The sequence below is a fragment of the Chiloscyllium plagiosum genome, unplaced genomic scaffold, assembly GCF_037043375.1.
Source record: "Chiloscyllium plagiosum isolate Xiang-an unplaced genomic scaffold, Cpla_swu_hap1 HiC_scaffold_13, whole genome shotgun sequence".
NCBI lineage: Eukaryota > Metazoa > Chordata > Chondrichthyes > Orectolobiformes > Hemiscylliidae > Chiloscyllium > Chiloscyllium plagiosum.
In genome coordinates this window covers 26350858-26373188 of record NW_028270151.1, presented here as the reverse complement: position 1 = coordinate 26373188, position 22331 = coordinate 26350858, and the positions used below count along the sequence as shown (strand labels likewise).

At 42.9% G+C, this 22331-nt stretch overlaps 1 protein-coding gene across 1 annotated transcript in view; it reads left to right on the top strand.

Moving 5' to 3' along the window:
* The window catches only part of LOC122556109 (scavenger receptor cysteine-rich type 1 protein M130-like), a 67712-nt gene that overhangs the window by 41914 nt on the left and 3467 nt on the right, over positions 1 to 22331 (top strand). Inside the window, exons 7-12 of the mRNA XM_087993945.1 lie at positions 6149 to 6460; positions 8768 to 9082; positions 11608 to 11922; positions 12493 to 12567; positions 13714 to 14019; positions 14488 to 14619. Coding sequence (XP_087850071.1) covers positions 6149 to 6460; positions 8768 to 9082; positions 11608 to 11922; positions 12493 to 12567; positions 13714 to 14019; positions 14488 to 14619 — 1455 coding nt within the window. The remainder of the gene's footprint in view (positions 1 to 6148; positions 6461 to 8767; positions 9083 to 11607; positions 11923 to 12492; positions 12568 to 13713; positions 14020 to 14487; positions 14620 to 22331) is intronic.

Sequence of the window (22331 nt, the reverse complement as noted above, 5' to 3'; positions counted from 1 at the left end):
TAGACCAGTGAGCCTGATGTCAGTGGTGGGCAAGTTGTTGGAGGGAATCCTGAGGGACAGGATGTACGTGTACTCGGAAAGACAAGGACTGATTAGGGATTGTCAACATGGCTTTGTGCATGGGAAATCATGTCTCACAAATTTCATTGAGTTTTTTGAAGAAGTCGCAAAAAGGATTGATGAGGGCAGAGCAGTAGACGTGATCTATTTGGACTTCAGTAAGGTTTTCAACAATGTTCCGCATTGGAAACTGGTTCGCAAGGTTAGATCACATGGAATAGAACGAGAACTAGCCATTTGGATACAGAACTGGCTCAAAGGTAGAATACAGAGGGTGGTGGTGGAGGGTTGTTTTTCAGATTGGAGGCCTGTGACCAGTGGAGTGCCACAAGGATCGGTGCTGGGTCCACTACTTTTCGTCATTTATATAAATGATTTGGATGCGAGCATAAGAGGTACAGTTAGTAAGTTTGCAGATTACATCAAAATTTGAGGTGATTTGGACAGCGTAGAAGCTTATGTCAGATTACAATGGGATCTATATCAGATGAGCCAATGGGTTGAGGAGTGGAAGATGGAGTTTAATTTAGATAAATGTGAGGTGCTGCATTTTGGGAAACCAAATCTTACCAGAACACATGCACTTAATGGTAAGGTCCTAGGGAGTGTTGCTGAACACTCCAAGAGACCTTGGAGAGCAGGTTTATAGTTCCTTGAAAGTGGAGTCACAGATAGATAGGATAGTGAAGAAGGCATTTTGTATGCTTTCCTTTTTTGGTCAGAGTATTGATTACAGGAGTTGGCAGGTAATGTTGTGGCTGTACAGGACAGTCCACTTTTGGAATATTGCATGCAATTCTGGTCTCCCTCCTATTGGAAGGAAGTTGTGAAACTTGAAAGGGTTCAGAAAAGATTGACAAGAATGTTGCCAGGGTTGGAAGATTTGAGCTATAGGGAGAGGTTGAATAGGCTCAGGCTGTTTCCCCTGGAGTTTCGGAGGCTGAGGGGTGACCTTGTTTATAAAATAACAAGGGGCATGAATAGGATAAGTAGATAAGATCTTTTTCCCTAGGGTAGGCTAGTCCATAACTAGAGGGCATAGGTTCAGGGTGAGAGGGGAAAGACATAAAAGAGACCTAAGGGGCAACTTTTTCACACAGATGGTGGTACGTGTATGAGCTGCCAGAGGAGGTGGTGGAGGCTCATACAATTGCAACATTTAAAAGGCATCTGGATAGGAAGGGTTTGGAGGGATATGGACCGGGTGCTGACATGTGGGACTAGATTGGTTTGGGATATCTGGTTGGCTTGGACGAGTTGGATGGAAGGATCTGTTTCCGTGCTGCACATCTCTGACTCTGTGACTCTGTGACGATAATGGATGTGCTCAGTTTACCACAGTAAAGGACAATGCTGACACCTGTGCAAGCATGTATAACCAGGAGTGCCCAGAAGATCACCCATTTTGGCATCTTCCTAGAGTCCCAGAGGTCAAATATCAGTCAATTCAATTTGGTCTGCTGGATATTTAGAAAATGAAATGAATGAGTGCAATGGTTACGATAAAGGCTAGATGTTCCAAAAAACCTTAGTTAGTACTGAAAACATATAAACCTGTTGAAATTGGTCCTCAGTGCACTAATTTATTCATCTGTTGCCTGTGACATATGTGGACTTTTACATGCGACAGAAATGTCAATGTCTACATATTTTTTGTTGTAATTTTTTGGAGAAATAGATCTAAATTTGTTGGACAACAGCACCAGTACTGGGGAAGGAGGAAGCTGTTATAATCAGTCAGTCTCCATCTGAACCACAATGGGTCAGGCATCCTGGCCAATTGCCTAACTAAGTCTGCAGATAGGTTTTTCAACCAAATGCATGTAGTGAGGGTAATCAGTTGTATGGAAATTATGGAAATAGTTAAAAATGGTGAATAGCGAATCATCAAAGATTCTTCAAGTTTCCAGAACAAATATTAGGACAGAGAAAATGGAAAGGGTCAAGAATCCAACGTCAAGCACAAGATAAAGAGATAACTATGAGAAGGGTGGCAGGACTGAGTATTTTGTACTTAAATGCACTCAGTACATGAAACAAGTGAAATGACCATGTAGTGCAGATTGGAAATAGCAGGTACGATATTGTGGGCATCACAGAGATGTAGCTGCAAACAGATTTGGGCTAGGAACTAAATATGCAAGGTTACTCATTGCATCAAAAGAAGAAGCAGGTGGGCAGAGGGGGTGGAGTTTCCTTGTTCCTCAGAAACAAAATTGCCCCAGCAATAAATGAAATTGATTCAGAATGGGTATGTATGTGTGGAGGCGAGGAAAAAAAGTCTCTGATTGGGATTGGGCCAAGGCTTCCAAACAATTGTCATGATGTGGGGCAGAAAATTAATCAGGAGATAGAAAAGGCATGTAAAAAAGGCATTATTACAATAATTGTGAGGGACTTCAATATGCAGGTGTACTGGGGAAATCAGATTGGTAGTGAATCTCAAGAAATGGTATTTGTGAATGTCTATGAGATGGCTTTTTGGAGCAGCTTGTGGTTGAGCCCACGAAGGAACAGGCAAATCCAGATTTAGTAATGTGTAATATGGTAGTCTTGATGAGGGATCTAAAGGTGAAGGAGCCCCCCAGTGGGCTTTTGAAAATGTAGTTTCTGTCTCCTGATTAATTTTCTGCCACATAATATGACAGCATTCACCTCACAGTTTGAGAGGGAGAGGATTGCATCAGATGTATCAGTTTTCCAATTGAGTAAGGAAACCACTAAGACATGAGGAAGAAGTCAGAGGAGCAATAATGGGAGGAATTTTGGGGGGAAATTCTGGAGGCACAGCAGAAATTCATCCCAAGAAAGAAGAAACATGCTAAGGGGAGGATGAAACAAAGAGATGGTGGAGGATCTGAATAGGTACTCTGCATCATATATCACAGTGCAAGACATCAGCAGTATACCAGAACTTCAAATGAATCAGGGGGCAGAGTGTAGAGACCATCACTAAGGAGAATGTGGTGAGAAGCTGAAAGGTCTGAAGGTGGATAAATCATCTGGACCAGAAAGACTATACCCCAGAGTTCTCAAGGATATTGCTGAGGACATTGTTCAGGCATTGGTGGTGAACGTTTAGAAATCACTGGAGTCAGGGAGAGTCCCTGACGACTGGAAAAAAGGCTAATTTAAAACTGATTTAAGAAAGGAGGGAGGCAGAAGAAAGGAAACTTTCGTCTGGTTAGTCTGATCTTGGTCATTGGTAAACATTTTGAGTCTATTATTAAAGATGAGGTTGCAATGTATTTAAAAGTGTATATTAAAATAAGGCTGGGTCAGCACAGTTTTATCAAGGAGAGGTCATGCCTGGCAAATCTGTTAGAATTCTTTGAGGAGGTAATGAGCAAGTTAGACAAAGGAGAGCCAGTGAATGCGATAGTGGATTTCCAAAACACCTTTGGCAAGGTGTTGCACAGAAAGCTGTGAAATAATATAAGAGCTCCTGGTGTGAGGGGGACGATACTAGCACGGATAGAGGATTGTCTGACTGGCAGCAGGCAGAGTGTTGGGATAAAGGAGTTTTTCTGAGGATGGCAGCTGATGACTAGTGGAGTTCTGCAGTGGTCCATGTTGGGACAACTATTCATGTTATACATTAATGATCTAGCTTAAGAAACTGAGGGCATTGTTGCTCAGTTTTCAGATGACACAAAGATAGGTGGAGGGACTGGCCATGTTGAGAGAACAGGGGAGGCTCAGACAGTGGACAAAAAAGTGGTAAATGGAATATAATGTTGAAAAGTTGAGGTTAAGAAATTTGGTGGAAATGAATAAAGGCAGAGATTATTTTCTAAATAGGGAAAGACTTTGGAAATCTGAAACACAAAGGGATTTGATCATCCTAGTCCAGGATTCTTTTTGGGTTAACATTCAGATTCCGTTAGCAGTAAATGCAATGTTGCCATTCATTTCAAGAGAGCTAGAATACAAGAGTGGAGATGTACAGCTGAGGATGTAATGAGACTGTATCAGACTGCATTTATAAAATTACCAATAGTTTTGGACCCGATATCTAAGGATGAATGTGGTGGCCTTGAGGGGATCCAGACAATGTTGACAAGAATGATCAAAGGATGAAGGGCTTGTCATATGAGAAGTGATTGAGGACTCGAGGCACGAACTTAAAGCAGTTTATAAGGACGAAGAGAGATCGAATTGAAACTTACAGAATATTGAGAAGCCTGAATGCAGAGCACATGGAGAAGATGTTTCCATCCATAGGAGAGACGAGGACTTGAGGGCACTGCCTCGGAGTGAAGAGACCACCCTTTAGAATTGAGATGAGGAGGAATTTCTTCAACCAGAGGGTGGTGACTCTGTGAAACCCATTGCTGCAGTGGGCTGAGGAGGACCAGGTATTGAGTTGGTTTAAGACAGGGTTATGTGGAGAATACAGGAGAACATAGTTGAGAAACATATTGGCCACAATCCAATGACGGCACTCAATGGGCCAAATGGCCTATTTCTGCTTTTATATCAAATGGTCTTGTGGAGATGAACCCCCATCTTGAGAGGACGCCTTCAGTCAAGATATGCAACTAACCATGTGCTAAATCAGATATATTTAGAATATATCTGTTAAATCAAAGATTCACTGTAACAATTCATCAAAGCCCCACCGATCTTGATCAGCTGGGGCAATGAGCTGAGAGGTGGCAGACAGAGTTTAATTTAGATAAACACAAGGTGCTACATTTTGGAAAGGCAAATCAGAGCAGGACATGCGCACTTAATGGTAAGTTCCTGGGGAATGTAGCTGAACAAAGAGAACTTGGAGTGCAGGTTCATAGTTCCTTGAAAGTAGCGTCACAGGTAGATGGGATAGTGAAGAAGGTGTTTGATGTACTTTCCTTTGTTGGGCAGAGCTTTGAGTAGAGGAGTTGGGAGGACTTGTTGCGGCTGTACAGGACATTGGTGGGGCCATTTTTGGAATATTATGTGCATTTCTGATCTCCTTCCTGTCGGAAAGATGTTGTGAAACTTGAAAGGGTTCAAAAAGATTTACAAGGATGTTGACAGTGATTGAGAATTTGAGCTATCGTGAGAGGCTGAATAGGGTGGGGCTGTTTTCCCTGGAGCGTCAGAGGCTGAGGAGTGACCTTATAGAGGTTTATAAAGTAATGAGGGGCAGGGATAAGATAAATAGATAAGGTCTTTTCCCTAGGGTGGGGTAGTCCAGAACTAGAGGGTATAGGTTTAAACAGAGAGGGGAAAGATATACAAGAGACCGAAGGGGCAACTTTTTCACACAGAGGGTGGTTTGTGTTTGGAATGAGCTGCCAGGGGAGGTTGGTACAATTACAGCATTAAAAGGTATCTGGATGGGTATATGAACAGGAACGGTTAAGAGGGATTAGATTAGATTACTTACAGTGTGGAAACAGGCCCTTCGGCCCAACAAGTCCACACCGCCCCGCCAAAGCGCAACCCACCCATACCCCAACGTGTGGATGTGGGCCAAGTGCTGGCAAATGGGACTAGATTAGGAGAGGACATCTGATTAGCATGGAAGAGATGGACCGAAGTGTCTGTTTCTGTGCTTGTATGACTCAATGACAACAACTTCTGAGGCTACGATGTTTATCATTCGTGAGATTAAAGACAACAGAAGCAGGGGAACACCTGCACCAACAAATTTCCTTTCAACTGGGACACCACACTTACTTGGTAAGATACCAACTTTCCAGCACTATGGTACTCCTTCAGGTCCTGGAACTCACTCCCTGAAAGAGTTACGTCTTGACCTGCAGAATAAGATTGTAGAGATTCATGGAAGTCACAAACTGTCACCAGGCCTTTCCAGCGACCCTTGAAAGAGTATAAAATAGTGCAAGTGACAGCATGCATCCTTTTATTTTGTGCACTCATAAAGGCCTTGTTCTTCTGAGCACAGGAGATCATTAATCTTCCTGACGATCTCAACATTTCAAATGCTGGCTACTTTCTTTGTCTGCTTTATATTCTCTGCTCATTAATTGAGGGAATAGATAAATCGCACAATGAGACTAATGGTCATAATTTATGTTCAGATGATGTCTTTTTGAAACATTGCATGAACGTTGATTATAAATTTGCATTCTTACAGGTGAAGATTGGCAGTTACGATTGGCGAACGGAGAGAGCATTTGCGAAGGCCGTGTAGAGGTTTATTATGACGGTGTTTGGGGGAGAGTGACTGACACTCAGTGGAATTTCAATGAAGCAGAAGTGGTGTGCAGACAGCTGAAATGTGGCTCTGCAATAAGCATTTACAACCACTTGAAGTTTGGGAAAGGCACCGGACCGACCTGGATCAGTAATGTCAGGTGCAACGGAAGTGAACCTTTCCTGTGGAATTGCAGTTTTACAAAATCGGAGCAGTCATCAATTGGAGATGACGTGGGAGTGGTGTGCTCTGGTACGACCTTCTTTATTTCCTCATATCTAACCAATGTCCTGCTGCCAGCAATGCGATAAAGAGTAAAAAATAAAACTAATGTAATATTCAAGAGCAACTCCTTTCCCAGAGGGTGTCTAGAGCGACATGGACCGGATAGGTCTGTCCATTGTGTCGTGAAATGGGAAAGTAGTTGCGCATATGAAGAGCTAAACAAAAAGGGTAATCGGTTTAGATAATGAGGCCTGAATTCGAATAGCAGTGTTCGTTCGAATGGGTTGTTTCTGTGCTGTAACTATCCTGCAATGGTTATGAAGTGTGCAAAGAAAGGTTAATAGCTTTTTCTCGTGGATTTTCCTTTCCATTGTACTCATATTGGTAAGGGTTTCTGAGCTCTCTCCCTATTCCGGTAAGGTCGGTAGATTGAAGATCACTGTGAGTCTCCAGTGTACACGGGATTGTAGTCGTTTCCGACACTGGCTTGGATACGCAGATGATGGTTGAATATTTAATTGTAATGGCACATCATCCTCCCCAGCCGGGTAAGATTCTGGTCTATTTCGATCAGCAGGGAGCCACACCGCCCTCATTGTCTGAGATTAGGTTCTTTGGAGCAGAGGAGTCTGAGAAGGGACATGTTCGAAGTGTACAGTATAAAGTTATAAAGGGCATAGCTAGATTAGACAGAAAGAACCATTTTGCCCTTGATAGAGGAATCATTGACCCGGGGCACAGGTTTAAGGGAAGGGGAAGGGGCAGAAGGTTGAGAGGGGATGTGAGGAAAAACTTTTCACTCAAAGGGTTGTGGGAGTCTGAAACTCACTAAAGTTGGCTAAGTAGTAACACTGCTGCCTCATAGCAGAGCGATCCTGGATCGTTTCCACCCTCAGGCGATTGTCTGCTTGTACATTCTCCCAGTGTCTGCGTGGGTTTCTTCCCTGGATTGCTAAATTGCCCAAAGTGACGAGACTGTAGAATCGGGGGTGGGATGCTCTTTAGAGTTGTGGACGGAATGGGTCGAATAGCCTGCTTCCACACTGGAATTTTTTAAAATTAGATTCCCTACAGTGTGGAAACAGGCCCTTCAGCCCAACAAGAGTAATCCGAAGAGTAACCTACCCAGGCCCATTTCCCTCTGACTAACGCACCTAACCTATGGGCAATTTAGCATGGCCAATTCACCTGGCCTGCGCATCTTTGGACTGTGGGAGGAAACCGGAGCACCAGGGGGAAACCCACACAGACACGGGGAGAATGTGCAAACTCCACACAGACAGTCGCCCGAGGCTAGAATCGAACCTGGGACCTAACCACTGAACCACTGTGTAGAGAATCTATCTCAGTGTGGTACGCCTATAAACCCTCATAATATTTAAGATGTATTTAGATGCATTTGTGATGTCAAGGCATAAATAGCTGTGGGGAAAGTGAGGACTGCAGATGCTGGAGATCAGAGTTGACAATATGTTGCTGGAAAAGCACAGCATCCGAAGAGCAGGCGAATCGACATTTCAGGCATCAGACCTTCATCAGGAAATAGCTGTGGACCAAGTGCCATAAGTTGATTAGAACAGTCAGGTGCATGCATCTTAACTGCAAAAGACTTGATGGGCTGAAAGGCCCTTTTTCTCTGTTGTAGTCCTGAATAATACTAAAAGGAAACAAGGGAACAAGCAATCCTTATATCAAAAGCAATTTGTACTTAAAACATGTATAGCCTGACCATTTTGAATTTCAACACCGATTGAGTTAATGACAATATCTTTGGTACAACCTAACTAGCTAATCAACATTAACTTGCAGCTAGAGATTGACAAAAACGCTGAAAAAACTGTAATGCCTTCGTAAAGAGACTGGATTTTAAACGTTGTAGACCATCATTTTTCAACAAGGTTCAAATGGAGTTGAGCTCTACATATTAAAATCATAGTTTTTGTCATTTTACATTTTCCTTTAATACTCATGATTATTTGTAATGTGAGGGGCTGTAGTTGATAATTCTTGGCAGGTCATTCTCATTTTGAATGTGGACAAAGGAGCAGATATATGCCACTCAGCCCATCAAATGCACTATTGAATGTGATCATGGTTGATCTGATAATCCTCAACTACACTTTTCTGCCTTATAACCATAACCCTTGATGCCTTTACTGATTAAAAATCTGAATTGATATTGGGGAAAAACAAGCATAACACATAAATGGAACAAACTGATCATTGCATGCGAAAAATGAGAAATGGGATATATGTTTGCAACAAATCTGTTACGTATACACAGGAACTGTAATCTGGACAAGAAAATGTTTGATACTATTATTTGTCTTTCAGATCATATTCAGTTAAGATTGGTAGATGGTGGAAGTCGCTGTGCTGGAAGAGTGGAGCTTTACTACAATGGAAGTTGGGGGACTGTGTGTGATGATTCTTGGGATTTAGCAGATGCCCAAGCTGTCTGCAACCAACTGAAGTGTGGACAAGCTCTAAATGCAACAGTTTCCAGTTGGTTTGGTCCAGGCCTGGGACCTATTTGGTTAGACAATGTGAACTGCAGCTTGAATGATTCTGTTCTGTGGGAATGTCTGGTGGGGCGGTGGAGTGAAAGCGACTGCAATCATAAAGAAGATGCTGGAGTTATCTGCTCAGGTAACATGCCCTTTCAAATATTCACTCTTTCCAGTCCTGTCAAACAGAAGGCTTTTAACAATTCTCTGCATGGGTTCACATTCATATGTCGTCCTGGTGATAACTGATTTTTAACACTTTTTTTCCCTAATGCTGTCATTAATGGGAAAAGCCATGAATTTACCCACCAAAAACATTGTGTACAATGGAAAGTAGGAGAGACAGTGGAACAGATTCTAAATCACATATTTTTAGTGCTGGCAGGTGGGACTAGATTGGATTGGGATATCTGGTCGGCATGGATGGGTTGGACCGAAGGGTCTGTTCCTATGCTGTACATCTCTATGACTCTATGACCCTATAATTGTTCTTTTAGGCTGGTTCTTGGATCTTATTGAAAAAAGTCATTAGTTTTGAACAGAAAGCCTGATGTTTCAAATGCACAATAGAATTAACAGCCAATGAAGTTTAAAGTTCAATGTGAAACATTCTGTCCTTGCCAAAGGCCTTAATTTTATCTCTCTGTGCCGCCACCTCAATGAGTCATGGGCTAGACATGATGTTGAGCCTCCACCATCACCCTTGTCCACCTTGCCAAGCTCATCCTCACTTTGTACAATGTCTTCTTTAACTCCTCTCACTTTATTCGGAACAATGGTGTGGCCATGGGTACCATTATAGGCCCCAGTTCTCCCTGCGTCTTTGTCAGGTATTTTGAACATTCCTTGTTCAGGTTTACATGGCCCCCTCACAACTCTTTCTCTGAAAAATTGATGATATCATCAATGCTGCTTCCTTCTCTCACTCTGAACTGGAAAAAAACTGTCAATTTTGTTGTAAAATTTCTGCGCTGCTGTCAACTTCATCTGGGTTAACCTCTGATTCCCTTTCTTGACAACCCTGTTTTCCATTTCTGGGGACAGGTTGGCTACCAATATTCATTATAAACCAACCAGTTGTCACAGTTAGCTGGACTATATGTTCTCACACACTTCTTCCTGTTAGGACTACAACCCATTCTCCCAGTTTCTCCAGCTCCAAGAAATCTGTTGTGATGATGACACCTTGTGTGGAAGGGGTCTCGGAAATGCCCACTTTTATCCTCCATCAAAGTATCCCTGCTATTGTGGCCAACAGGGTCCTTACCTATGTCCATTCCACTCCTGAACATCTGCCCTCATGTTTTTTCTTCCCTCCCACAAATAAGATAGTGTACCCCCTGCCCTCACGTACCACCCCACCGGACTGCTTACAAAGGATTGTAAACTGCCATTTTCATCGAATCCAACAGTTTGCCACAAACAGGTACATATTCCCCTTCAGTTCATTGTCAGCAATCTGCAGAGACCATTCCATCTGGTACACTCTGGTCCACGCCTCCTTAATTCTCAGCATCTCCTCAAGTTCCCATGTCACCTTCCTATGCAATCACAGATGGTGTAACATCTGCCTGTTTACCTACTCCCTCCTCACCATCCAAGGACCTAAGATATACCTTGCAGATTAGGCAGTGGTTTACCTGTAATTCATTCAATCTAGTCTTCTGCAGTCACTGTTCACACCATGGTCTCCTGTATACTGTGGAGATGAAATGCAAATTGGGTGACCACTTCACAGAACACCTGCGTTCTGTCCATAAGAATTATCCAGAGCTTCCGGTTGCCGACCACTTCAACACATCACCATGTTCCTACACCAACATTTCTGTCACAGCCCAGCAGCACTGTTCCAGCAAGCCTCCACATTTTTATCTCATTTTCCACTTGGGGATCTTACAATCACTGGGAATCAATATCAAGTTTAACAACTTCACAAAACCAAATGAATGGTGGACGCTGTAAATCAGAAACAGAAACAAAAGTTGCTGGAAAAGCTCAGACCTCAGCAGGTCTGGTAGAATCTGTGAAGAGAAATCAGAGTTAACGTTTCAGGTCTATTTCAGGTTTTGGATCCCTTCTGAGGGAGGGTCACCATACCCAAAATATTAACTCTGATTTCTCTTCACAAATGCTGCCAGAACTGCTGAGCTTTTTCAGTAATTTCTGTTTTTGTTGTCAATAACTTTACAGCCTGATTCCACCCCTCTATCTTTTTTATCCATCTCCACACCCAGTCCTGTTATGACATGGGATTGCTTTTAGCACAGTCAACCGATTTTCATCCACTTACAGGCCTATTATCACATTGCGTAGTTTACTTTTAGCACAGCCTATCCATTCTCTGCTGTCCTCATTATCCCTTGATTAGGTTATCTTTGCTCCTGGCTTGCCATCCATAATCCCGTGTTCAATTATCCCTTTCATACCTCTCTCTCTCTCTCTGATCTCCATCTTGATCTAGGCGATTATCTCTGCTTTCCCCTACTCCCTTCCCAATCTCTTTTTCAGCATAACTATCAGTTTTTCACACATATTATCAGTTCTGATCAAGTCACTGGACTTGGAACACTAACCCTGGTTTCTTCCTACAAATGCTGCCAGACCTGCTGAGTTTCACCAGCAATATCTGCTTTTGTTTCAGATTTAAATTCACTCTTTCTTCTATAGACCACAGAGCTGTTAGGCTGCAGGATGGAGCGAACCCCTGTCAGGGCAGAGTCGAAGTTTTCTACAATGGGACCTGGGGGACTGTTTGTATTGATTCCTTTGGAAAGGAGGAAGCAGAAGTTGTTTGTCAGCAGCTCAGCTGTGGATCTGCCCAATCTGTGGAAAGTTCTATTACATTTGGAAGCGGTTCTGGACAGATCTGGCTCGATGATGTGAGCTGTCGGTTGCAGGATACATTCCTGTGGCAATGTCCATCCTTACCATGGGGTGAACACAACTGTAACCATGGGGAGGATGTTGGAGTCATCTGTTCAGGTGAGAACTGCAAATGGAACCAATTTCTCTTGAAATATTTCACAAATGTTTTAATATTTCTATCATTCATAAATTTGAGATTATGCACATTTTTTATTGTCAGTGTGCAGATAAAGCCTTTGCTGTCACAGCTGCATGTCTTTTTGATCAAACACCAATTTGTTTTGAAATTTTAACCCCAATTAATAATTCCTTTCATGGCTTAACAACTCCTTGTTTTTATGAATTCCTTCTATCCCATAACTCTCCAAAGTACCTGCCATCCTCTAAGCCTGGTCTCTTGGGCATTTCCAATTATAGTTGCTGCACAATTCGCAGAGCTATCTTCAATTGTTTAGATTCTCAGATTCATAATTCATTCACTACACCTCCCGACAGCTGTACATCACTTACAATCCTCCTTAAAATCTAACCATGATTAACCATGACTTTTATCTTCTGACCCAACATCTCCTTTGCGCCTCTCCCATATTAGATTTTGTTTTAAGATGATGCAGTGAAGTGGCTTGGGACACTTAATATGCTGTACAAACAAGTTGTTGCTGAAGTAATTGAATGTTTCGTTTTTAGAACGAAGACCAAGGGAAATGATTAATAAGGGAGATATGAAGAAAAGCAAAACTGAACGAGTTTCAGAAAACATTGGTAATTATTAACATGCATGTGATTAAATGTTCTGTAGTCGGATTCCTGTTTTTGTTTCTTTGTGGAATTTCAGAAGTCAATACCAAAGAGATTCTTTACAATCTATCCATCACCTCAACTTTTACACCACTAATATGAATTATTTTGCATGATTAATACCAATTATTTAAAGTACAGTAACAAGTGCACTTGTCGGAGTTATGTCCAGTGCGCGATTGTCTTTATGCCAGTAGGTTTCACTCCATCAGGATTGGTTGTAGTAGCCATTAAAAACTTGATAATTTGATATTGCAAATTAATGGAAAGGGTAGAATGATTAATCCTGGGACAAAATATTGGTGAAAAGAATCTGAACAAGCAAACACAACATCAACTGTCAGTCCGCATCTACTCAATATTTCACATTGGAATTAACACATTGTTCCTTTTAGGAGTCATTGAAACCTTTTGGAATTTGGCAAAGTTCTGCATAACTGAATGTCGCACTTTCAGTTACACTTAGGCTTAATGTAAATGAATATGGTGCCATTTCCATGTTTTAAACTCTGTTTTTTTAAACATTAGTAAAAACGAAAGCGAATAGTTAACTTCTGCTATACAAAATTAGCTAATTAATTTATACTTTATATTGCAGCAAATTATTCCAGACCTGTGTGATTTTCTTTGTTTTAAAAAATTGGTTATGTGACCTGGCTGTTACTGATTAATCCTGAATTTATCGCTTGTCCCTACATCCTCACGAGAGTGGGGTGATGATCTGCTTTCATGATCCACAGCACTCCTTGGGATCTAGGAACACTCACAGTTCTGCTCTGTAGGGAACGTAGGTGACTTTGATTGAGCGACAATAAAGACAAGATGAAAAAAGGTGAAAATCTAGATGAGGTCTAGATTGCAGTGACATTGCAGCTGCTGGTCCTCCCATGCATATAGTGACCGTGTTTACCTTTGAGTCGGAGGTTTCGTGTATCGAAAAAGCTGTTGAAGGAGGTTTGGTGAGTTACTGCAGCCCATTTTGTAAATGGGACAGACTGTGTCATTCTGTTTTTTTTTTCATTCTGAACAAGACAACCAAAATAAAGTAATTATATTCAATTGCAAGTTAAAACAGCTCAAATTCTCAGACGTAACATTTTGTTTCTGCAGAATTGCGGCTGGCTGCAGGATTTAATAATTGTTCTGGAAGAGTTGAAATATTCTTCAATGGTATATGGGGAACGGTTTGTGATGATTCCTGGGATAAGCAGGTTGCTGCTGTCGTCTGTAGACAGTTAAACTGTGGTCATCCAGTCTCACCTCTGGAAGAGGTGCTGTTTGAAAGAGGAAATGGCACAATATGGATTGATGAAATTAAATGCAAGGGGAGTGAATTATTCCTGTGGGACTGCCAATTGTCACTAATGGGCAATCATGACTGTGAACATAAAGAAGATGTCAATTTGATTTGTTCTGGTATGTCATTTTAAATTCAATCTTGATTTTAATGCACTCATTCTTGCATTCAAAACACTCCATGCTCTTATTTGTCCTCTCTCTGTAATCTAAAATTGTACTACAACCCTTAGAATTCTCCAATTGTTGCATTGTGTGTATCACCAATTACAATCCTTTCACTGTCTCCATAATTTGTTTAATTAGAATATACTCTCATCCACCAATCTTAAGTCGAAACAGTGTTACTGAATGCATACCTAGACTGAGCATTATTTGCCACCAATCAGTTCATGTATCATTTGCAGGTTTCTCATTACTTTGCCAACTCTCTACATGCCAACGTTAACCTTCAATATATGCCTCAACCTTCATATTACTGCCTTTGTAAGTTTTCATTGCTCCTGCACACTGTTGGTGTATCTGTACGTAAATGAAATGCATGAGGCCATTTTACTTTGTGTTATTATTACATGTTTTTGCTTTCAGGCCATCAAAACTTCACAGAGTCCTTCAACCAGCAGAGACCCCCGATTTTTATCATCCCTTGTATTTTTGTGACTCTTTTGATTGCTGTGTCAATTGCTTTGGCTGCAGAATTACAAAGAAGCTTCCAGAAAGGTTGGTTAATTCAACATTAAAAGCCCTGCCCATAAATATTATGGTTGATTCCTGCTAATCTTTTCATTATACAACTCTGACAGTTTGCAAGAAAGATGTGATCACGTTAGTTACAGAGACAATCTGCAATGATGTTACACAAATTGGAGAATTTTAGCTAAATGCTGCTAAAAGGAGACCAGACATTTATCTAGCACTCATCAGATGAGTTGATGTGAAATCAAATTGAAAAAGAGAGACAGCATTTTATACAGCATGAGAAGAGAGTGCTGGTTGGTGAGAGCATAATTGGCACAGAGATGAGGCAAGTGGTACAGTTAATTGTCTATTTTAGTTCTCAGACCATTCAAGTAAATTAGGATTGGTCAGGGCATTGCTATCAGAATACAGCAGACATTGGCCATCTTAAAAACAACTTTGTTTTGCAAATGTCATGTTTCTTGCATTGTCGTTCAGATGAGTGCAAGACAAACAGCTTTAATATCTAGTTTCCTATCAGAAAAGTTGACACAATTTTTGTTGTGAGCAAACATTGGATAGTGTTTGATTATATAGCAATTACTTGTTTCATAGAAGAGGCTTGAGGGAGATTAAATTGATGTAATTCAGCAATGAGGATCATGGATATGGTGGATGAGGAATCTCAAAAGGTTCAGAAAAGATTTACAAGGATGTTGCTAGGTTTGGAGGGTTTGAGCTGCAGGAAGAAGCTCAATGGGCTGGGGCTATTTTTCCTGGAGCATCAAAGGCTGAGGGGTAACCTTAGAGAGGTTTATAAAATAATGAGGAGCATGGATAGTGTAATTAGACAAGGTCTTCTCCCTGGGGTGGGTGAGTCCAGAACTAGAAGGCATTGGTTTAAGTTGAGAGGGGAAAGATTTAAAGGGGAGCTAATGGGCAACTTTTTCACACACATGGTAGTGCACGTATGAAATGAACTGCCAGAGGGTGATGGAGACTGGTACAATTACAACAGTTAAAATGCATCTGGATGGATATATGAATAGGAAGTGTTTACAGGCATATTGGCGAAATGCTGGCAAATTGGATTAGATTAATTTAGGACACCTGGTTGGTATAATTCAATTTAAATCTTTAAAACCTTACCTCGAGCATCGGAGCCCTCCATTTCTGTTTTCAGCAACAGGAAGAGCGGGTGCTGGGCCACGGGTCTGCCGGGAAAGATGTCACTTATTTAAATCTTCACATCTGACATTGGAGATTACAGCTTTCAGGGAAAGGAGGGACTTTTTTTTCTCCTCAGCTACATAAGTGAGTTTTTTTTTCCCTCAGACCAGCCCCAAGTCATGGTCCACATACTTACCAACGATATAGGTAGAAAGAGGGATAGGGAGGTAAGGCAGGATTTCAGGGAATGGGTGGAAGCTGAGAGCTGGAACAAAGAGTTGTTATCTCTGGTTTGTTACCTGTGCCACATGATAGCAAGGTGAGGAACAGGGAGAGATATCAGCTGAACATGTGGCTGCAGGAATGGTGCAAGAGGGAGGATTTCAGGTACATGGATAATTGAGGCTCATTCTGGGGTAGGTGGGACCTCTACAAACAGGATGGTCTTCACTTGAACCAGAGGGGTACTAATATCCTGGGTGGGAAATTTGCTAGTGCTATTCGTGTGGGTTTAAACTAGCTCAGCAGCATGATGGGACCCTGTAGTGTAGTTCCAGTGCACAGGAGGATGAGAGTAGGGAGGACACGGACAGGATTTCACAGTCACTGGAGTGTGCTGGCAGACAGCAAGCTGGTTTGAAGTGTGTCTACTTCAACGCCAGGAGCATCCGGAATAAAATAGATGAGCTTGCAGCATGGATAGGTACCTGAGACTTCAATGTCATGATCAATTCGGAGGCATGAATAGAGCAGGGTCAGGAATGGATGTTGCAGGTTCCAGAGTTTAGATCTTTCATTAAGATCGGGGAAGGTGGTAAAAGTGGGGGAGGTGTGACTTTGTTAGTCAAGGACAGTATAATGGTGGCTGAAAGAACTTTTGATGAGGACTCGTCTACTGAGGTGGTATGGGCTAAGGCTAGAAAGCAGAGAGGTGACATCCACACTGCTGGGAGTCTTTTATAGGCCTCCGCAAAATTCCAAGGATATGGAGGAGAGGATTGGTGTAATGATTCTGGTTTGGAGTGAAAGAAACAGGTGCTCATTAAAGGGGACTTTAACTTCCCCAACATTGACTGGAAATGCTTCACGTGTTGAGAGTGTAGTGCTGGAAAAGCACAGCAGGTTAGGCAGCATCCAAGGAGCAGGAGAATTAATGTTTCGGACATAAGCCTTTCATCAGGAAAGAGGCTGAGACATAAATGGGTGGGGGGGGAGTGGGGTTGGAGGAGTGGGTAGCTGGGAAAATGATAGGTAGCTGAAGGTGGGGAGAATGTGATAGATCATAGGGGAGAGTGATGGATGGCCTGGAGGGCAGTGCCGAGTTGGAGGCTTGGGAGTCGGATAATGTGGGGGTGGGGGGGTGGGAATGAGGAAGCTGTTGAAATCCACTTTTATCCTGTGGGGTTTTAGGGTCCCAAGGCTGAATTATGAGGCGTTCCTCCTCCAAACGTCTGGTGGTAATGGTTTGGTGGGGGAGGAGGCACAGGATCTGCGTGTCCTTGATGCAGTGAGAGGGGGAGTTGAAGTGTTCAGCCACAGGGCAGTGGGGTTGGTGGGTGCGGCTGTCCCAGAGATATTCTCTGAAACAATCTGCAAGAGGTGTCCTGTCTCCCCGAGGTAAAGGAGACCACACCAGGTGGAACAGATGCAGGAGATGACATTGGGAGAGGTACAGGTGAATTTCTGATGGATGTGGAAGGATCCCTTGGGGCCTTGGACAGAGGTGGTGGGAGTGGTGTGGGTGCAGTGTTTGCATTTCCTGCGGTGGCAGGGAAAGGTGCCAGGAGTGCGGTGTGGGCTGGTGGGGCAGGGGGGGAGGTGGACCTGACGAGGGTGTCGCAGAGGAATGGTCTTTTTGGAATGCTGATAGGGGTGATGCTGATTGGTGGTGGGATCTGTGCGGAAGTGGCAGAGGATAATGCATTGGATGCGGAGGTTGGTGGGGTGGAAGGTGACAAACAGGAGCGTTCCGTCCTTCTTGTTTTGGGAGAGGTGGTATTCAAGGGTGGCGGTGCATGAAGTGGAGGAGATCGTCAACCATGTGGAAAGGGAAGTTGCAATCGTGGAAGAAAAAGGCCATCTAGGACTTTCTGAGGTGGTATGCAATGGAGGCGGATGAATTGAGAATAGGGGATGGTGTTTTTACAGGAGGTAGGGTGGGAGTAGGTGTAGTCTAGGTAGCTGTGGGAGTCAGTGGGCTTGTAGCTGTGGGAGTCTGTGGTTGGTCGGTCGCCAGAGACGGTGATGGAGAGGTCCAGGAAGGGGAGGGATGTTGCCGAGATGGTCCAGGTGAACTTGAGGTCAGGGTGGAAAGTGTTGGTAAAGTTGAACTGTTCAACCTCCTTGTGGAAGCATGAGGCGGTGGAAGTGCTATAACTCCAATACATCAGATCGATCGGTTTTGTCCAATGTGTGCAGATGGGTTTCCTGACACAGTATGTCGAAGGGCCGACAAGAGGGGAGGCCAAACTGGATCTAGTACTTGGTACTGAACCAGGCCAGGTGTTTGATTTAGTGGTAGATGAGCACTATGGAGAGTTACCATAATTTTGTGATCTTTAGTTTAGTGATGGAAAGGGATAGGTACATGCCACAGGGCAAGAGTTATAGTTGGGGGAAGGGCATTTATAATGCAATTAGGCAAGACTTAGGAGACATAGAATGGGGTAGCAAAGTGGGGACAATGAAAATGTGGAGCCGGTTTAAGGAACAGCTATTGGGTGTCCATGATAGGTATGTCCCTGTTAAGCAGGGAGGAAGAGATAAGGTAAGGGAACAATGGTTTACTAAAGAAATTATATCTTTTGTTAAGTGGAAGAGGAAGGCTTATGTGACATTGAGATGAGATGGTGCAAATGAGGTGATGAACATTTAGCTAGGAAGGATTTAAAGAGAGAGTTAAGAAGATCAAAGAGGGAACATGAGCAGACTTTAACAGGTAGAATAAAGGAGAACCCTAAAGCTCTGTATAGGTATGTGAAGAATAAAAGGGTGACTAGTGTGGGAATTCGACCTGTCAAAGACAGAAGTGGGAAGATCTGTGTGGACCGTGTGGAGGTTGGAGAGGTGCTAAATGAATATTTGTGATGTGTTTTCACTCATGGAAAGGAGAATCTTGTAGAAGAGAAGACTGAGATATGGAGTATTAGACTAGAAAGGGTTGAGGTTAGTAAGGAGGAGGTGTTATCAATTCTAGAAGGTGTGAAAGGAGATAAGTCCCCTGGGCCAAATGGGATTTATCTGAGGATTCTCTGGGAAGCTAGGGAGGAGATAGCGGAGCCTTTGGCCTTGTTCTTTGAGTTGTCATTGTCTACAGGTTTAGTGTCAAAGGACTGGAGGATTGCAAACATTGTGCCCTTTTTCAAGAAGGGCAGTAGAGATGACCCAGGTAATTATAGACCAGTGAGCCTTACTTGTGTTGTAGGAAAGGTTTTGGAAAGGATTATAAGAGATAGGATTTATAATCATTTAGCAAGCAACAATTTAATTGGATATAGTCAACATGGTTTTATCAAGGGCAGGTAGTGTCTCATAAGTTTTTTGAGAAGGTGACCAAGCAGGTGGATGAGGGTACAGCAGCTGATATGGTGCACATGGACTTCAGTAAAGCCTTTGATAAGGTTCCACGTGGTAGGCTGTTGGAGGAAATGCGGAGGCATGGGATTGAGGGTGATTTAGCAATTAGGATTAGAAGCTGGCTTTCTGGAAGAAGGCAGCGAGTGGTGGTTGATGGAAAGTATTCAGCCTGGGGTTTGCTTACTGGTGGTGTGCCACAAGGATCTGTTTTGGGACCATTGCTGTTTGTCAATTTTGTAAATGACTTAGGCACAGGCATAGGTGGATGGGATAAGTTTGCAGATGACACTAAAGTCGATGGAGTAGTGGACAGTGCGGAAGAATGTTGAAGGTTGCAGAGGGACTTGGATTAATTGCAGAATTGGATTGAGAGGGGACAAATAGAGTTCAGTGCAGATAGATGTGAGGTGATTCACTTCGGGAAGAATAACAGGAAGGCAGAATACTGGGTCAATGGAATGATTCTTGGTACTGTGGATGTGTAGAGGGATCTTTGTGTCGATGTACATAGATCCCTGAAAGTTGCCACCCAGGTTGTTAGTGCTGTTAAGAAGGCATGTGGTATGTCAGGTTTTATGGGTAGAGGGATTGAGTTCCGGAGCCATGATGTCATGCTGCAACTGTACAAAACGGTAGTGCGGCATCACTTGGAATATTGTATAAAGTTCTGGTCGCCCCATTACAGGAAGGATCTGGAAGCACTGAAAACGGTGCAGAGTAGATTTTACTAGGATGTTGCCGCGTCTAGAGGGAAGGTCGCATCAGGAATGGCTGAGGGACTTGGGTCTGTTGTCATAGGAGAGAAGAAGGCTAAGAGGGGATTTAACAGAGACATACAAGATGGTCAGAGGATTAGATAGGGTAGACAGTAAGAGTCTTTTTCCTAGGATGATGGTGTTAGTTTGTACGATGGGGAATAGCTACAAAGTGAGGGGTAATAGATTTAAGACAGATGTCAGAGGCAGGTTCTTTACTCAGTGGTAAGGGCGTGAAGTGCCCTGCCTGTCAATGTAGTTAACTCAGCCAGGTTAAGGGCATTTAAACAGTCCTTGGGTAAGCATATGAATGATGCTGGCATAGTGTAGGGGGATGGGCTTAGATTAGTTCACAGGTTGGTGCAACCTCGAGGGCTGAAAGGCCTGTTCTGTGCTATATTGTTCTATGGTCTGGATGAGTTAGTCCGAAGGGTCTGTTTCTGTGCTTACATTTCAATGACTCTCTGACTCTACTTACGTAAACTATATTAACCTGGACTGTATAACCTGAAGCAGTGTAGCTGCTTTTAGGACTACATAGGGACGACGTAGGGCGGCACGGTGGCACAGTGGTTAGCACTGCTGCCTCACAGCGCCAGAGACCCGGGTTCAATTCCCGACTCAGGCGACTGACTGTGTGGAGTTTGCACTTTCTCCCCATGTCTGCGTGGGTTTCCTCCGGGTGCTCCGGTTTCCTCCCACAGTCCAAAGATGTGCAGGTCAGGTGAATTGGCCATGCTAAATTGCCCGTAGTGTTAGGTAAGGGGTAAATGTAGGGGTATGGGTGGGTTCCGCTTCGGCGGGGCGGTGTGGACTTGTTGGGCAGAAGGGCCTGTTTCCACACTGTAAGTAATCTAATCTAATCTAATCAAACAGCCTCTTGCTCTTCAGAAATGATTTGGATGATTTTATGAATTTTGATCAGTGTTTAATATGTTTGAATGGGCTGTGAATCATGGAATATCCAGAGAAATGAAACTGTGAGTAAATATTCATGCACAAATCCACTCTAACAGTTAATCTGTCAAATTAATCAACTTCTCATTTCCAAAAGTGAATTAGACTTTTTCAAAATAAAAATCATTCATAGGTTGTGCATTTCACTGGCTCAGCCATCATTTCTTGTCCATCCCAGGAAGCCCAGGGGTTAGTGACAGTGAACCGCTTATTTGAAATGCTGCCATTTATGTGCTGTCAAGGCAACCACACTGTTACTGGTAAGGGAGTTTTAACCGATGATAGTGGAGTATTAATATTGGTATCAGAAGAGTGTGGAGGATGTCTGGCTAAAGGACACCGTGCAGGTGATGGTGCTCCAAAATGTCTGCCGTCTTTGTCCTTCCAGATGATAGAGGTTAAGAGTTTGCAAGGTGCTCTTGAAGAAGCCTTGGTAAATTACTCCAGCACATTGTGTCAATAGTACACACTGATGAGACTCTTTTTTTTGGTGGTGAGTAGGGCAGATGTTGAAGATGATAGGTGGCATGCAAACCAAAAAGCCTTCATGGTCTGGGTGATGTTGATACTCTTTTTGAAAATTCATAATTATTTCTGGGAGTCACTACCCGGACAAAAATTTACTGCAAATCCTTATTAAACCTGAACAAGGTTGTGTTGTGCTGCTTTCTTGAATTGCTGCCATCCATGTGATGTTGCTAGGCCCAAGAGCATATCAGTGGCATGAGCGTCTGAATGGGTTTCATCTGCGTACTCGGCTTTTCTCCCACTATCCAAAGATGTGCAGGTTAGGTGGCTTAACCATCCTAAATTGCCCTCCATGTTCAGAGATCTGGAGGCTAGGTGGATTAAACATGATAAATGTGATATTACTGTGTTTGTGTGAGGGTGGTGAGTCTGGATGAGATGCTGTTCATTAATGAAGCAGCTGAAAATGGTTGGACCAAGAATATTACCCTGAGGAATTCCTGCTGAGATAACTGATCTCAAACAAGCACAACTATCTTCCTATGATTCCATGTTTTATGACTCAAACCAATGGACAATTTTCCTCCTGAGTTCCAGTGAATCTTGTTTTGCGAGGGCTCCATGATTCCACATTCAGTCAAAGATGACCTTGATGTGAGAACTAAGGCTGTCACGAGGTCAGGGTCTAAATCTGGTGGGACACAAACTCTGTGTCAGTGAGCAGATTATTGCTAAGAAAGTGCAGCTTGAGAGCACTGTTGATGACACTTTCTATCATTTTCCTCATGATCAAGAAAAGACTGATGAGGTGGTAATTGGCCAAGTTGG